The sequence below is a fragment of the Theropithecus gelada genome, chromosome 5, assembly GCF_003255815.1.
Source record: "Theropithecus gelada isolate Dixy chromosome 5, Tgel_1.0, whole genome shotgun sequence".
NCBI classification, from domain to species: Eukaryota; Metazoa; Chordata; class Mammalia; order Primates; family Cercopithecidae; genus Theropithecus; species Theropithecus gelada.
In genome coordinates, this window is record NC_037672.1 from 52,004,970 (window position 1) to 52,023,726 (window position 18,757).

Genomic DNA, 18,757 nt, shown 5'->3' on the forward strand with positions numbered 1-18,757 from the left:
TTATAACTTCAGTTCAAAACAACACACAAAACATTATAAGAAACATTATAAGATTCCCTTATATTTTAAAAAATTCATTTATTTTCTGTTAATAATGCTGTTCAGTCTGTTGATTCTTCACTCATCTGAAATATTAGAGACTGATTCTGAATTGGATATTCATTCTGAAGCCTTTCAGAGCCACTGACACAAAGGGTCTGTCAAACTTGGAACACTATTTGTTGTATCATTTTATTTTTTTCTCTTGGCAAATCCACATAATTCATACAGGACTATGCCAAAGTCTTTTGAAAGAAACCAGATTTAAGAACATAAAAATGTTAGTAAAGATAGTGAATGTTAATTCTGTCGTTGTTACTGTATTTCTTCAAGCTGTGGCTGCAAACTGCTTTGAGTGATGTTATTGTAACTCACACATTAGGGAGAGAAAAGAGATGTTTGGTAGATTTTTTAATTAATGACCCCTATCAATGCTCCTTGACCTTTCCCACTCTATCTCTCCACAATTTCCATCCCTGGTTGGAAATTTTTTGCTATACTAAGTGAGAGTTATTGATGGGAAGGCATCAGATATCTCATGTGTGTTGCTGGTGGGATGGGAGACTGTGGAGGACGGGCATAGGTGGAAATCTACTGCAATGGAAAAAAAAAAAAAAAAAGAGGCGTGTCCTAGGACACCCAAAACATAAAGACTAGATAATAACAATAGCCACTTGTACTGAGAGCTTCCACTCTGCCTGGCTCTTTGCTATGAACCACATTATTCATTCCTTACCACAATCAAACAAGACAAGTAAAATATCATTCTCATTTTAAATGAGAAAACTAGAGATTAGACAGGTTGTAGATACTTGCTCTGAGTCACTGCTAATGAGTAGTAGAGCTTTGATAAGTCCCTGAATTTAGGTTGTATCTAGTACATTTACTCTTAGAAGTCTATCACGCTCACCAGAGTTGCAGAGTTGAATGTATTTCTTGGGCTCATTAATGTGTTTTTTCTTTCTAATACTAAAGTCATTTGAACTTGTTAGATTTTGAAATATTTAAATGTCTTTTCTATCTGGCTTTAACATCTTGTATTCTTTCATATTCTTAGGACCACAAAACCACAGGAATATTTAAAATGATATCTAGTGGAAACAATATGAAGTTGGCCATGGGGTCAAATTAGAGAATCTGAACACTGTGCTCCTTCATTGCTCTTCATATTTCTTCAGAGTAACCTTATTCCCCCATCTCACACTCACCCTCTTTCCAAAATCATACATAATGCTCTCCCAATAGTACTCATTAGGCTTTCTCTACTGTACCCACTGTGAAATTACAGGAGAAGCCTACCGAGATCTCACTACCTCATCTCTCTCACACGTTTACAGAAGGTGAGAGGAAGGTGCAGATAGAGAATAAGAAGCAGGTGGCTCCAGCATCAACATTACATCATCCCTTGTGTTCACAACAAATATGGAATATTATCCAAACACAGTAAAGATTGTATTGTCTTCACTTAAACACATTCAATCAGACCTCTCTTTAATCATTTGTTAGTAGGCAGCGTCTTTATTTTCATGCCATTCTACTCTGCTGTCTTTGCTATAGCACAAGTTTACCACATACCATACCTAAAAATTCAGTTGTTCTATGGGGGTTAGACAAAGTCTAGGTTAAGCATATATTTCACAGAATGTTAATCTATAGCAAAATTAATGAATTAAATCCAGATAAAACAATCGTATTAAGGTGTGGTAAAATATTTATATCTCACTTAGCAAAGAGAAAACCAAACTTGAATATGGTAGTTATGAAGAGAACATGCATGCTAGTAATGCTTCCAAGTACGTTATTACTTCATATTTCTTATGGGGTACAAGCCATTCAGTTAGTTTAACATTATATTCAGAGAGGCTAAAGATTTACTGAAGACAATGCCGTACATCAATAATGAAAACAAAAATAAAAAAATCTTTATTTTAACTTCTAGTTCCCTTCTTTGAACTTGAGCAGCTTTGCCTCCTTAAGAACACAGATCTAGAACATATGCAGTATCACTATCAATATTACTTGTAATTAAAAGTTCATTGGATGTTTACTGTGTTCAAGGCATTTTGAGGAGTGAAAAAAGTTAAACATATAGTTGTAGTTCAAAATGACAATGAAATTAGTTTACAGTTTTCTTTTTTTTGTGGGTAGTGAGAAAGCGTCTCCCCCTATTAAGAAATACCAGTATACAAAAGGCAAAACTTTAAATATGAATGAACTGTTTTATAATAACATAAGTTCATCTTGATTTCCATTGTCACATCCAAATTTGAAGGCTATTTCTAACACAGCTGGATTCTACCCTTTTCATTCTCACCCTTTACCACACCCAATCTGTGAGGCTTCAGACAGAAATCGCTAATTCAGGAGACAATTGTGCCTTCTGTAACAGTTTCTGCTAAATTGTCACAGTTCTGCCACTTAAAAAAGCTAGATGATCTCAGCCTATCACCAAAGCTCTTGGAGCTCAGGTTCTCTGTCTGTAAAAGCTACATAAAATGTAATTTATCTGCTTGTTATGACTAAATAACATAGTACATTAGTCCTTTGCGAAAGTACTAACAAATTACCATATAAAAGTGTAGAATCATGTCAAATGTTATAAGAAATGCAACTGTCGAAAAATAATTATCACACATTGGTCTGGTAATGAGACCTAAAATATCTCATTTTATTTACCTATTTGACTCAAAGCACCAGGTCTCAAAGAGGTCACTGTTATACTATAAAAACGTCATATGAAATAATATATTAAATAATTGTTGTAATAGCCTATTGAAGTACTAGTTGTAATAAGACACAATGGAAAACTTACACTATTAACAGTAATAAAAAGAAACAACAAAAAGCAATAAAAAACAAACCACCGATTCATGCAATGACATGAATCACCTCACAAATACTATGCTGAGTAAAAGAAGTCAGACAGATATAAAAAAGTTTATACTACGTGATTAGATTTTTATGACATTCTAGAATGTGCACATGAAGGGTGCAAGGTAACTGTCTGGAGTGATTAAAATGTCCTGTGTCTTCAAAATAGTGTGGGTTACACCAATGCATGGTTTTTTCAAAACTGATTTAAAGGGACACAACATCTGAGCATTTCACTAGGTGTAAATTACACTGAAATTTAAAAGAATCGTCTAATGACATTGTGGTTATTTTTAAACAGTTCTTAAATTTTGTGGATGCATACTGAATGTTTACAGTTGAAAAGATGTATATAAAGCTTGAATTTTGTGAAAAAAATAGGGAGGATTGGTAGTGATAAAGTGAGTGGACTTATGAATGAGACATGATATGCCATGCATAGAAAAAATGTAAAAGTTGGGTGATATTCACATGGGAGTCCTTTATTCTTTCTACTTTTGCGTATGTTTGAATATTTCCCATAATAAAAAGTTGAATATAGGGCGATCACCTGAGTTCATCTCGTCATTTACAAAAAATAAAACTGGAAACAGAAGGAGAGCATAACTTGTTCAAGGTCTCCAAGCCAGACAACAAACTAGCTCCCAAGTCCAACCTTCTTGCTCTGGTCCTAAGCAAACACAAACTATTAATATGAGCTACTGCGTTATGGAAAGTCTGTTTTTCCAAAGGGCAGACCAATAGTTCAAGGAAGAGTTTAAGTAATAAAAATTTGTAATCTTACTTTCATGTTTTTCTATTTTCCACTGAACACATAGGCATTATCTTCTATATGTCTTTCCTGTATAATCATTTGTTTCCTATTCCTTGTGGTTTTAAAGTTATTTTGTATGTTTACATTTGATTTTACTCAAATTTCGGAATCCAAATGAGTGCAAGAATCAGACAAAGCATTAGCTACAAATATAAAAACAATTTTTAAAAAACACAGCAAAAACGAGCTGTTGTCCCCCCCTCCCCCGCCGGCCTCCACCCGTGCTTAACTAATCTTCTCAATCCAGGCACAGAAAGCAAAGGCTTTCTGCTAGTGGGAGGAGCTTGCTTCTCCATTCTGGTGTGATCCAGGAATAGCTGTCTTCCAGTTCTGAAAGAGGTGAAAATGTGTTAAGCGATGCAAAAATTGTCTTGAGGTTCGCGTGTGTACGTCTGTGTGTCTGTGCATGTGGTGGGTCGGGGGAGAGAAAAGGGGATGTCAATTCTGAGGGCAACAAGAATTAGAAGTCAGAAAGGTGAGTGGCGTGTAGCATCTCCCTTTCAGAAGGGGCTGAAAAAGAAATTGGATATGATGGTCTGGTAGGGTGAATCACGCTGGATTTGTCTACCAGACCATGCACTTAGGTCTGCAAAGTAAGTCCCATTTCTAGAGCGAAAAGCCTTAGGACCGCTTGTTTTAGACGGCTGGGGAATATTTATTCCTTGTTCCGCTGATGGGAAAATCAGCGTCTGGCAGGCGCTGATTGGTGGAAAGGAAAATGGTGATAGTGGGGTGGGAAGAGGATTTGCTGAGCCTCCTCCTGCCTCCTCAACCTGTAACTCTTCCTTAGTAGTCTCCGATTCACCCGCGGGACCCTTTCGAGCTCGACCTGGATTAAGAGCAAACGAAAATCTTGAGGATATTTGAACTAAAGCGACCCTTAACGTAGCCTGTGACCGTAATTAAATGTCAGCGATGCGAGGGCAAAGTGCTCTCGGCGGTGCGGTGTGAGCCACCTCCCTGCGCTGCCTGTCTCCTCCAGCAGCTCCCCAAAGGATGGGCTCTGCTCTGGGTGGTCGACCCTCAGGCCCTTGGCTCTCCCAGGTCGACTCTGACGAGGGGTAGGGGGTGGTCCCAGGGAGGACCCCGAGGAAAGGCGGGGACAGGAAGGGAGGGGAATGGGAAAGAGGGAGAGGCGTCAGCCCAAGCCCAACCGCTCCCAGTCGCCACAAGAGTGCCCGTGACCCTGAACTTGAGGTGAGGCGCAAAAGCGCCCCCACTTTCCCGCCTTGCGCGGCCAGGCAGGCGGCTGGAATTGGTGGTTCACGCTGCGCCCCCTGCCCCATCCCCATCCGAGATAGGGAACGAAGAGCACGCTGCAGGGAAAGCAGCGAGCGCTGGGAGAGGGGCGGGGAGAGGCGCTGACAAATCAGCGGTGGGGGCGGAGAGCCGAGGAGAAGGAGAAGGAGGAGGACGAGGAGGAGGAGGACGGCGACGACCAGAAGGGGCCCGAGAGAGGGGGCGAGCGACCGAGCGCCGCGACGCGGGAGTGAGGTGCTTGCGGGCTGCAGCGCAGACCCCGGCCCGGCCCCTCCGAGAGCGTCCTGAGCGCTCCCTCACGCCTTCCCTTCAAACCTTCTGCCTTTTTCTCCATCCTCGTGAGCGGAGAACTGGGAGTGGCCATTCGACGACAGGTTAGCGGGTTTGCCTCCCACGCCCCCAGCCTCCCGTCGCCGGCTCACAGCGGCCTCCTCTGGGGACCGTCCCCCTCCCGGTGCCGCCTCCGCCCTTCCTGTGCGCTCCTTTTCCTCCTTCTTCCCTATTAAATATTATTTGGGAATTGTTTAATTTTTTTTTAAAAAAAAGAGAGGTGGGGAGGAATCGGAGTTGTGGAGAAGCAGAGGGACACAGGTAAGTACCTGTGGATCTAAACGGGCGTCTTTGGAAATCCTGGAGAAAGCCGGGTGGGAGAGGAATGGTCGTGGGCACCAGGAGGGGGTGGTGCTGCGGTGAGGACCTGCTGTGTCAGGTCTCTGGGAGGTGAGTACTTGTCCCTTTGGGGAGCCTAAGGAAAGAGACTTGACCTGGCTTTCGTCCTGTCAAGGGCTTCTCCCCAAGGGCTGAGAGATTAGGATGCGTCTCCGAGATCCGCTTTTCCCCGGGAAACGCGAGGATGCTCCCTGGAGCGTGAGCATCCAACTTTTATTTCTCTCTTACCTGAAATCCGTCTGCCCGCTCTCTTGGTTTTTCTCTGTAAAGTAAGCAAGCTGCGTTTGGCAAATAATGAAATGGAAGTGCAGGGAGGCCAAGTCAACAGGTGGTAAAGGGTTAACAAGTGCTGGCGCGGGGTCCGCTAGGGTGGATGCTGAGAACGCCCCCTCGGGTGGCTGGCGCAGGGTTAGAGACGGCCCGCGAGTGTGAGCGCCGCCTGCTCAGGGTAGATAGCTGAGGGCGGGGGTGGATGCTCGGATGTATTAGAACCAGCACCCTTGGGCTCGCTGTTTGCCTGAGGTTGAACCACACCCAGAGTGAGTAGTTAGTTCTCTTGCCTACGCCTCTCCACCATCAACCTGTTAGCCTTCTTCTGGGATTCATGTTAAGGATGCCCCTGACCCTAAGCCTCCAGCTTCCATGCTTCTAACTCACACTGTTACCCTTTAGACCCCGGGAAGTTAAAACAGGAGTGACTCTTTTCATGCAACTCCACTTCTGAAATGCAGTATTAACAACTCAGAGGATTCATCCTAATCCATGGTTAGGTGGCTAGACTTTTACTAGCCAAGATGGATGGGAGATGCTAAATTTTTAATGCCAGAGCTAAAAATGTCTGCTTTGTCCAATGGTTAAATGAGTGTACACTTAAAAGAGTCTCACACTTTGGAGGGTTTCTCATGATTTTTCAGTGTTTTTTGTTTATTTCCCCCCAAAAGTTTTCATTCAAAGTGTATTTTATGTTCTCCAGTGTGGTGTAAAGGAATTCATTAGCCATGGATGTATTCATGAAAGGACTTTCAAAGGCCAAGGAGGGAGTTGTGGCTGCTGCTGAGAAAACCAAACAGGGTGTGGCAGAAGCAGCAGGAAAGACAAAAGAGGGTGTTCTCTATGTAGGTAGGTAAACCCCAAATGTCACTTTGGTGTTGGTTCATGACTGATGGGTTAGGATAATCAATACTCTAAATGCTGGTAGTTCTCTCTCTTGATCCATTTTTGCATCATTGCTTGTCAAAAGGGTGGACTGAGTCAAAGTATATGTAGGTAGGTGAATGTGAATGTGTGTATTTGAGCTAATAGTAAAAAATGCGGCTGTTTCCTTTTCGATATTTTTAATTTTGCCCTAACATTTAGGACTTTTGAAAAATGAATGCTTCTGTGCCTACATAATTACATTTCAGAGAACAGTTTTAAAAATACATTGTCTTTTTAAAAAATCAAGAATATTCTTAAGAATCAAAATCATTGCTGGGTCTGTGATTTCTTTTACCATCATGAATAATGTTTGTCAATTTTAACCCATTCTGATTTTAAAAATATGACTTTGATATGCCCCTGTGCTGTGTATAAAGAGACCTATTTGTGGCCCTAAAATGGAAACAACAGATTAGTCTTTGGTAGAGTTACTTCATGTGATCGTTTGGTCTCTGTGAACACTGAGGACAGAGAAAAGTGCTTGAGGGCTGCTACTGACCTCTCAGAAACATTTATACAGTTCATCCATCAAATGACAAACATACTGAAAGAATAAAGAAATTGATGCTTATTACCTACTTGTTCCTAAAGTTCCACCTTGGGGTATACAGCCAAGCTCTGACTCTCTTTTCTGTATCTTGAATTGTGTTCAATTGCATGTTATTTTACAAACCACTTTGAATTCTTTGGAAAAGAATAGACACACACGCTCTCATCCACAGGCATAGACACAGACACACACACACACTCAACATAGACACATTGCCCATTCTTCCTCTCTTCTTTCTCCTCTGAGCTTTTTCACATTCTCTGGTGGCAACTATAAGCAGTTAGAGTCACAGGATGAACCGTCAGGTGGAGGATGAGCACATTGAGTTGCCTAGCTGAAACACGTGCTCCGTCTATGTCTGCAAAGCGAAAGAAAGCTACACTATCTCTTCAAGATAGATCAGTGGGGAAAATTTTATATTTGGAATGAGTTATATGAATGCGTCTCATCAAATTTCACAACACATTTTTTTTTTCTGTTTTCTATTTTCAATTTTTAGAGTCAGGGTCTTGCTCTGTCGCCCAGGCTGAACTGCAGTGATGCTATCATAGCTCACTGCAGCCTTGAATTCCTGGGCTCAAGTCATGCTCCCACCTCAGCCTCCTGAGTAGCCAGGATTATAGGCATGTGCCACTGCCTCATTATTTAGACTTTTCTTATGTTGACTTAATCTTCCCACAAATCTTCAGTGAAATTACTTTTTTCTACCTTAAAACATATTTTCAGAAAGTCATTAAAATAGAGTGTTACAAGAGGAAAAAATGTATGAGTTAATTTTAAATATTTTATGAAGTATGAATCATACCTTTTTATATGGAATTTGGAATACTGAATCAGTGACATGCAGTTTATCCATCTTTCCATTTGTCCTCAGATTTCCAAGTTTTGCAAGTACAAGTTTCTTTGACTTCAGTTACTTTATACCTGTTCATTGAAATCATTTTCAATGTCTCTCATGACATTTAACACATAGCACATTCTATAAATTATTTATTGGTTGCATTCTGAGTTCTAATTGAGAGTTGAACTTATACACATACACAGTATTTAAGATAAAAAATGACCATGCAAAGACACAATAGTGTAATCCAGGGGTTGGCAAAATTTTTTGGTAAGGAATCAGATAGCACATATTTTAAGCCATGAGATCTATGTCTTGGCCAGGTGCCATGGCTCAGGTCTTTAATCCCAGAACTTTGAGAGCTCAAGGCTGGTGGATCACTTGAGCCCAGGGGTTTGAGACCAGCCTGGGCTACACGGTGAAACCCTGTGTCTACAAACAATGCAAAAATTAGCCGGATATGGTAGCATGCACCTGTATTGCCAGCTACCCAGGAGGCTGAGGTGGGAGGATGGCTTGAACCATACAGCTAGCTGCAGAGGTTGCAGTGAGCTGAGATCAAGCCACTGCACTCCAGCCTGGGTGGCAGAATGCGACCCTGTCTTAAAAAAAAAAAAAAAAAAAAAAAAGGAAATCTATGTCTCAATTCTGCTGTTGAAGTGTGAAAGTAGTCATAAACAATAGCTAGTGTGGCTGTGTTCCAATAAAACTTCATTTATCAAAACAGGTGGTGGGCTGGAATTGTCTTGTAGGTTGTAGTTTGCTGACTACTGATAGAGTGGAAAGAACATGCTCTAATCACACAAACCAAAGTTTTAGTTCGAGGCTACATCACTTATTACCTTTAGGGTCTTGGGGAAGTGTGCTTAACATCTCTGAGCATCGCTTCCCTGATTAATAAAAAATATGATTTAGAAAACTGCAACGACCTTCTGGTTTTTGTAAGAATGTCATAATAAACAGGACATATGAATAATTGAGCACACTTTTATATATAGGAATCATGGTTATTATTATCAAATAAAATCTCCAACGGAATAATTACTTTACCAACATATTTTCTATTTATTCTTTTGTCCTTCATTACATAACAAGTTTGAAAGATTGGAGGTGACCAAAGACCATTTTATAATTTCACTATGGCTGAAGATGTTTGGTAGAAGCCTCATAAGAAAAGTAATCTCAATCTCATCAATCTCAAAAGTATGTAAGAATATACTTTTGACAACTACTTTTTAACTCATTGCAGAACTACCTTAATGATCAGTGTTATTTTTGTGGGTCTTTTTCCTTCCATTTTTGTTATCTGTGTACACAAATTTTCAATCAAAGTACTTCAGTTTAATATACAAAAATTTCTTCAAATGACTCAAATTAATTAGACCTAAATTCAAAAGCAGAAAGATTTAATGATATAATGCTAAGTAATATAAATGCAATAAATGCAAGAAAATAATGATCTTGGAGTCTCTTCCAATGCCACTCTGTTCAATAAGCAGCAGGGGCCATCAGTGAAATTGACAGCAAATTCTCAAGTCAAAATGTGCTTCACCTCACTAAGCTGACAAAGTCAACATAGCATGCACAACAGGGATAGCTGGATTCTTAAAACTCACAGGTGTTACTTCTGACCTTCTTCTCCACTCTGTGCTCTTTTGAGGTTGGGAAGACAAGATGTGGTTGGTGGGGGACATTTCTGCTCAGGGAAGCCATCAGCTCTGGTGTCCCTACAGCATTTATATCTTGCTAGTCACATAACTACTTGGCACCTATTTTGTAGCTGTATGTTATCAATTACAGATTACTCATAAATTAAAGGCTAACCATCAATTACAGTTTATTGGTAAATAATTATGACCTCAAAGAACAGCTGATTGGTTTGATACATGGTAACCTTATGAGGACTCTCATTTATCTCTTTATTTAAGGTATATACATATCTCTTTGTTTGGGGTTACACTACAAAAATATAAACTATGTTGCATATTTATAAAAAATAATTAATTATAAATTCTAATGGTGTGTTTTAGTAGCATTCTTTTTTTTTTTTTTTTCCCCCCCTGAGATAGGGTCTCATCTGTCACCTCACTCCAGGCTGGAGTGCAGTGGCGTGATCTCAGCTTACTGTAACCCCCGCCTCCTGGGTTCAAGTGATTCTCCTGACTCAGCCTCCTGAGTAGCTGGGATTACAGGCATGTGCCACCACACCCGGCTAATTTTTGTATTTTTAGTAGAGACAGGCTTTCACCATGTTAGCCAGGATGGTCTCGAACTCCTGACCTCGTGATCCCGCCACCTCAGCCTCCCAAAGTGCTGGGATTACAGGCATGAGCCACCACGCCAGGCCTAGTGGCATTCTTTTTTAAAAATAAATTTAATTGTGTATATTTAGGGTATACAACATGATGTTATGGGATATATTAGACACTAAAAATTACTGTATTGAAGAAAGTTAATATATTCATAATCTCCCATAGTTACCTTTTTTGTTGCTTTTGTGGCAAGGGCAGCTAAAATCCACTTATTTAGCATGAATCTCAAATATAGTACAATTTTATCACCTATAGTCCTCATACATTAGATCTGTACACTTGTTCATCCTATACATCTGCTACTTGCTTGGATCCTCTGGCCTATATCTCCCTCTTTTCTATCTACTTTTCCACCCCTATTAACCCTGTTTTTTACTTAGTGTTTGTACATTTGAATTTTGTTTCAAGCTTCCACATATATGTGAGATGATGTGATATCTTTCTTTCTGTGTTTGGCTTATTTCACTTAGCATAATGTTGTCTGAGTTCATCCATGTTGTAAATGGTAGGATCTTATTCTTTTTAGGGCTGACGGATATTCCATTGTATCTATGTACCACAGTCTTTTTACCTACCTATCTATTGGCAAACACTTTAGTTGTGGCTATTGTGTTTTTCTTTTTTTTTCTTTTTTGGAGATAAGGTCTTGCTGTCACCCAGGCTGCAATGGAGTGGTGTGATTATAGCTCACTGTAACCTCAAACTTCTAGGCTCAAGAGATCCTCCTGCCTCGGCCTCCCAAGTAGCTGGGACTACAGGCATGCATCACCATGCCTGGCTAATTTTTAATATTTTTCGTAGAGATAGCATCTCACTGTGTTTCCCGGACTGGTCTCAAACTCCTAATTCAAATTTAAAATAGAGTATGACAATTCTGTAAAATATAAAAAACATGTCCACTCCATATAGAAAGTAATACAATGAGAAGACAAACACTATTTATATTACTCTTGATAAGTTTTTTACAAAGAAATAAAACACTTTAATTTTTAATGTTTTATAGTTTGCTAAACAAATACTAGTTTTAGTGTTTTTAAAATTCCTTATATATTTATAAGTGATCTTCCTGCCTCAGCCTCCCAAAGCACTGGGATTCCAAGCAAGAGCCACTGTGTTGGGCCCTTGGGGGTGCAGATATGCTGAAATCTTTTCTTGTGGATTTACACCCAGAAGAGGGATTGCTGGGTCATATGCTACCCTACTTTCAATTTTTCTTTTATTTTTAGTGAACATGTGATAATTGTATATAACTGTGGGATCCAGAATTATATTTCCATACATGTATACAACGTGTGATAATCAAATCAGGGTAATTAACATATCCATTACCTGGGACATTTACCATTCCTTTGTGGTGGGAACATTAAAAATGAAAAATTCTCTCTTCTAGATTTTTGAACACATGCAATAAACTATCGTTAAGTATATAACCTTACAGTACTACAGAATGCTAGAACTTATTCTTCATATTTGGCTGCAATTTCATATTCCTTAACCAACCTCTCCGTATCCTCCCCTCCCTCTTACCCTTGTCAGCCTCTAATAATCATAATTCTACTCTCTACTTCTATCTTATTGTCTTTGATTCAGAATACATTTCATCATTTAACCAAAGGTCAAATTCTTAGATACTGCTGAGGCAGAGAAGAAAGACCACAGACCAGCTGTTAGACATTTCTTACTACTAGTCATTTTTAAGACAACATGGGGTGCAGGGGGTGAGGATGAGAGATAGAGATTGAGATCTATTCTCTTAAATACCAGCTGTTCTCACTCTGCATAGTTTCAGCACACACAAATTCCAGTTACCACGGTTAGTTAAATAACACCAACCCCTAACAACACAATTCAAATTTCTGTTACCACAGTATACTGAAAGTAATTGCATAAAGTACAAACTTTGCTGCTAACTCTTCAGCCTTCAAATCATTACATAAATAACAGAAACCCATTATAATCAGTGACAAAACCACAGCACTTCTTTCAAAGCTTTTTGGTGATTGTTCGCTTCACATGTGTTATGCAGTTCATACAGACAGCAATGCCCGTAGTTGTGTAGCCACTTTGTCTTCCAGTGGTGAGCCCATGTGATGCTTCACAAAAATGCACAATCAAAAGAGGAAATTGACCAGTAAAGGTGAAAGAGCAGCAAAGAAAGGAAGCGAAACAAGCTGGAAGTAAAATTTGAACCAAACATAAGTTGATTTATATAAGAAGTAGCCACCCCTGAGGATGTTGTCACTGCTGCAATTCAGGAGACTCTAGATATGCAGTCAGAGGAATGTATTGAAGGTGGAGGTATCCATATAAATGGGGAAAGAGGTTGTGATAAAGAGTGAAGGTGTCCCAGAGGAAGTGATGCTGAAAAATGCACCTTATGTTAAGTACACTCTCAGTATATCATGACATTAAAGTGCAAATGGTAACATTTTGTAAACTGATCCAAACTTAAAAAGGAGTATGACAATTCTGTAAAACATAAAAATCATGCCTATTCCATAAATTATCTACAGTGTGAATTACACTGAAAAATCCAACATTAGAGACGATATGAATAAAATTTTTAACAAGCATAATTTTAATAATACACATAATAATTATTTGTATACAAGTTTAGTAATGGTCCAGGTTTGGAAGAAATTCTGATCCTGTGTAGAAACCCTAGTTTGAATGTGCTTATAGCCTATTATTACATGTGTAATGTTAGACAAATTGCTTAACTCGGATTTTTAATTTCATCAGATATTTTAAATGGGCATAATATAACTACATTCAATGGATGTTGTGAAGATTAAATAAGATATATGTAAAGTGTTTTTTACATAATGGGTGTTCAGCACGTGTTAAAGCCTACTATCCATCCCTCTTTGCTTTTGTTTCATGAGTTGACTCATTTGTCTCTAGTGCTGTATTTTTAAAGCTTCTGGCCGGGCAGAGTGGCTCAAGTCTGTAATCACAGCACTTTGGGAGGCCAAAGCGGGCAGATCACGAGGTCAGGAGATCGAGACCATCCTGGCTAACATGGTGAAACCCCCGTCTCTACTAAAAATATAAAAAATTAGCTGGGCGTGGTGGTGGGAGGCTGAGGCAGGAGAATGGCGTGAACCCAGGAGGCGGAGCTTGAAGTGAGCCGAGATCTGGCCACTGCGCTCCAGCCTGGGCGACAGCGCGAGACTCCGTCTTAAAAAAAAAAAAAAAAAAAAAAAAAAAAAAAAAAAAAAAAAAAAAAAAGAGAGAGAGAGAGGGAGAGAAAAGAAAAAAGCTTCTACAGCTCTGATTTCAAAATTATCTTCTCACCAAGCCCCAGTGTAATCTCATTCTTTTTTCTCCTCTGTAAGTTCGTATGTGATGTGGGAACAAAGGGGATAAAGTTATTATTTTGTGCTAAAATCTTAATTGGAGATGACCTCCTGTTAGCTTGGCTTTCTTCTATTTATTGTGGTGGTTACTGGAGTTCCTTCTTTTAGTTTTAGGATATATATATATACACACACATATATATATATTTTTCCCCTGAAGATGTAATAATCTATAGACTTCTGAAGACTGAGTTTTTAAATTAGTTGTATTGAAAACTAGCTAATCAGCAATTTAAGGCTAGTTTGAGACTTATGTCTTGAATGTGTTCGTTTTTGTAGGCTCCAAAACCAAGGAGGGAGTGGTGCACGGTGTGGCAACAGGTAAGCTCCACTGGGCTTAGATCCAAAGACGATAAAATATCTAGTGATTAGTGTGGCCCAGTATTCAGCATTCCGAATGACACTATAAAACAATCGCTGAGCATTCTAAGAGCATATCAGTCTTATTCAAACTGAATTATTTATAAAGTATTTTTAAATAGGTAAATATCGATTATAAATAAATAAAAAATATAGTTACTTGCCAAGAATAATGATGGCTTTGAATTGATAAGCTATGTTTAATTTATAGTAATTGGGCATTCAGATATTCTGACCAAAAATGTATTGACAAACTGCTGACAAAAATACAATGTGAAATAGCCATTATTTTTTTAAAAAATAGAGTAAAATTTCTGTTGATTACGATAAAATATTTTGACCTTAAGTTATATTGATTATAATATTTCTTTGATAATTCAGAGTACGTTTCAGGAAACACCCTTGGACAGTCAGTAAATTGTTTATTGTATTTATATTTGTATTGTTATGGTATAGCTATTTGTACTGATACTATTGTGCAATTATCATATTTCTGATTATATAATTCATTTGGCCTAAATTTACCAAGAATTTGAATAAGTCAATTAGGTCTACAATCAAGAAATATCAAAAATGATGAAAATGATGATAATCATCATCAGATGATGAGGAAGATGAGGATGAGAGTGCCAGAAATAGAAAAATCAAAGGGGAACCAAAATTTAGCAAATTAAAAGCCCACAGACTTGCTGTAATTAAGTTTCCTGTTGTAAGTACTCCACGTTTCCTGGAAGATGTGGTGAAACAAAAGATATAATCAGAAATATAATTTATATGATCAGAAAGCATTAAACACAATAGTGCCTATAAAAACAAAATGTTCCTATCAAGGACTTCTAAAATGGAAACGAAAAAAATGATATGGGAATCTTAATACAGTGCTTGTGGTTAGGACTAAAAACACAGGAGTCAGTTCTTGGTTCAACTTGCTGCTTACTCCTTACCAGCTGTGTGGTGTTTTTGCAAGAGTCTTCACCTGTATATGATTTAGCTTCCTCATCTATAAAATAATTCAGTGAATTAGTGTACACAAAGCATCTGGAAAACAAAAAGCAAACAATATATATATTTATAAGTGTACTTCTTGCTTTATAGTGAACTTTCTTGTGCAAAATTTTTACAACTGGCGGAGAAAAATATTTTTTAAATGAATATTTTTGATTTAAAAATGGGAGTGTAAAAATAAAGCAGACTCCTTTGAAACTAGTTCTGTTAGAAGTTAATCTTTAATGGGCTCTGTTGCAATTCAACAGAGAACTAGATAAGTAAATGGACTATGTTGCCTTCTAGGGACCTCCTATAAATATGATATTGTGAAGCATTATTATAATAATAACTAGATAGCAGACAGGTGGAGACTCTACTATCTGAAGAGGGTCAATCTAGATGAATGGTGTTCCATTTAGTAGTTGAGGAAGAACCCATGAGGTTTAGAAAGCAGACAAGCCATGGGCCAAGTTTTGGAGTCAGTGGTAAAAATTTAAAAAACCCAACTACTACTGTCACCTAATCTAATGGAGACTGGAGATGACTGCATTTTTTTAGTCTTCTCCAGAATGCCAAAATGTAAACACATCTGTCTCTCTCTCTTTCTCTCTCTCTGTGTGTGTGTGTGTGTGTGAGAGAGAGAGAGAGAGAGAGAGAGACTGAAGTTTGTACAATTAAACAACATTTTATAAAATGTTTTCTGAAGGACAGTGGCCCACGATCCTAAGTTTTCAACATTGTACTATGTTGGGAGATTCTGCATACTTTATTTTCTCTTTGGTATATTAAGGAATCTGAGATGTCCTACAGTAAAGAAATTTGCATTATATAGTTAAAATCAAGGTTATTCAAACTTTTTGATTATTGAAACCTTTCTCCATTAGTTACTAGGGTTGAATGAAACTAGTGTTCTACAGAAAACTATGGGAAATGTTGCTAAGCAGTAACGACATGGTGATTTCAGCTTGGGCAATATTTACAGCCATTACACCCATGAACCACCCTGGCAGTAGTGAAGTACCAAAAATACTGTCATAACTAGTATGGCTATGAGAAACACATTGGGATAAATCAGCTGCTATCATAATCATTCCTCTCCCACATCAGATAAATCAATTAATTTTTTGAATAGGCTTATTTAATATAAAGTTCTTAAGTCTAATTATGAGAAGAAATAAGACAATTACTTCAGTGGTTAAAGAGAGAATAATTTGCATATTTTACCTGATGTAAAATGTTTGCTATGGGTACATATTAAGTGCTAACTAATTGTTAATTGTTCTTGTTACAAGTCTTAATGCAGGGAAACAAGAAACTATTACATAGTACCTAATATTAACTTCTAATATTAAATAAACAATTTCCCCCAAATTCATCCCATTAGATTTCTTTTCAAGGGGGCGGGGGAGAAATATAGACTTCAGTAAACGGGCTGGGAGCTTTCTACCTACAAAGTTCAAGGAAAACAAATTATCCTAGTTAGATAATATCAATGAAAAATCCACCAACTTAAATCCTGGCTCTTTGATCTCAGGAAATTATTTCAGTTATCAACTTAATGCATCATATATGAAAATGTATTTAATTAAACTTACTGAATGATATGTTTTTAAGGTACTTTAAAAATAAACTATGATATAAAGTTACTTATTTTTCATGCAAGTGTAGTATAAAGAAATTTCTGACACTGGAGATTTTCTGAAGGTTTTGATTCTTGTAAATTTATTACATCATAATGAACAAAACTAATTTTCAACATGTTATGATCTAAATTTCCTTAGTAAGTTGTTTTAAATTTATTTTCTTTAAATCTATCATTTGTATAACAATTCAAAACTAGATATTCTTAATTTTATAATTTTGTTTAATGTCAAAGATTAGATTTTGCTATATCTATTCTAAAAGTTGGTATCACATTTCCTTTTTGGATTTTTATTTTTAACTTAGTTAAAGTCAAATATAAACCTATTACTTATATTAATGCAGACATTAGAGAGAGATACTAAATTCATTTTAGTATATTCTAAATTATTTATCTACTATAAAATAATATAAAGAAAAATAAAGTAGAATCCCTGATTTCAAAAAACTCAGTTGCTGAAAAACAGATACCATTTGCTAGACTCAAAATGTACTAATATGAGTATGTCTCTTTTCCTTTTGTTTTGTCACCGTTAGTTTGGAATGTCAGTGAGTAGAGAAATAGTGTGGAAGGCCCTCGGGGGAAAAATAGAGGTTCAAGGTCAGCAGAGACCCTACTAGAGAAACCAGTTCTACAGAAATGTTTTTAAATGTGTCGATGATTGCTACCTGTATACTCTGTTATTTTGTCATGTAACCATTTTATTTATTATTATAATAAAAGAGTGAAATTATAATAATGTGCAGAGTACATTTTACTGTGCAGTGTATTGCATTAAAACTAGATTAAAATTTATACATCTATAAAAGGTTAGCTAGATATTATAAAATTTATGGCTGGATCTGTAAAAAATTCAAAACCTATTTTTAATCTTGCTTCGAGATTTTATAACAAAAAAATGTTCATTTGAAGCAAAATTTTCAATTCTCGTCCTTGAAAACGAAAAAAATGACAACTTGAAACACATAATTGACTATTTTTAAAGGATCAACAGTTCAGAAATATTTTAAAACATAAAATTTTCAGTACAGCTTTTCACTGGCATTTAAATCGAACTTTGAATTGTAAATAGCTCTTACTCTTAAGGAGACATCAGCCATATCCTTAGAAATGGCACGGAGTTGGTAGGTAGTTGTACAAAATTCTAGCCTAAAAGACAAGTAGGGAGCAACAATACTGTGGACCCTTTCTGGTCTTGGGCTGTGTGGCTATGTCAGGCTTCCCCACATTGCCTGAACTAAGGAGAAAGCCTCTTGTCCTTACAGGCCTCTTAGCTTCTGTGACTTACATAGTCTATTTGAAAATGAATTGCTTTGTCCACACCATTTAACTATTGGCTTCTTCAACTTGTGAGATGAAGCCTATACAATAATCATGTGACTAGCACGAAAGAGCTGACATGGTGTAACTCCTCTCAGACTGAGGCTTATCTGGGGAGTACAAATCATATCAAGAAAATGTGCCTTCATTTCCTTAGATGAGTGTCCCCATCCTCCACTCTCCTCCACTGTTCTCCTCTCTGCTTCTATGATACCAACTTTTTTTTTTTTCTTTAGATTCCACATGAGTGAGATTATGTTGTGTTTGCCTTTCTGTTTCTGGCTTATTTCACTGAACAAGAAAATTTTTGACATGAAATTAAATTTCTGCCTATAAACTCAATTCAAACTATTTACACTGTCTTCTCAAAAATGTTAACTTATTGTAATAAACCTACTGAATGACCGTATCACATTTTGTTTTGTGAAAACGAATTTTAAGGGTGCTCAATAGCCTCTTCATTTTCATACTGTCCAGCTCCTTTGCTCCTATTAAAATTACTGCAAGTTAGCTTTTTTTTTTTTTTTTTTTTTTTT

The 18,757-nt window shown here is 37.6% G+C and overlaps 1 protein-coding gene and 1 long non-coding RNA gene across 9 annotated transcripts in view; one reads left to right on the forward strand and one right to left on the reverse strand.

Annotated features, from left to right (window-relative positions):
• Positions 1-355: 355 nt before the first annotated feature.
• LOC112625091 lies at positions 356-5,917 on the reverse strand. Its single transcript, XR_003119518.1, has 4 exons — positions 5,584-5,917; positions 3,900-4,054; positions 950-1,008; positions 356-633 (listed from the first exon to the last, which is right to left on the reverse strand). It is a non-coding gene; the product is annotated as an uncharacterized LOC112625091 (long non-coding RNA).
• The window catches only part of SNCA (synuclein alpha), a 111,824-nt gene continuing 97,066 nt past the window's right edge, over positions 4,000-18,757 (forward strand). For 2 of the 8 annotated variants that reach the window (XM_025386300.1, XM_025386301.1), the window contains exons 1-3: positions 5,088-5,358; positions 6,627-6,772; positions 14,192-14,233. In XM_025386300.1, the coding sequence (XP_025242085.1) occupies positions 6,652-6,772; positions 14,192-14,233 (163 nt within the window). In that variant the 5' untranslated portion in view covers positions 5,088-5,358; positions 6,627-6,651. Of the gene's footprint in view, positions 4,064-4,180; positions 4,200-5,087; positions 5,576-6,104; positions 6,193-6,626; positions 6,773-14,191; positions 14,234-18,757 lie in introns of those variants that run through there. The other 6 variants (XM_025386302.1, XM_025386308.1, XM_025386303.1 and 3 more) reach the window with 5 other exon arrangements.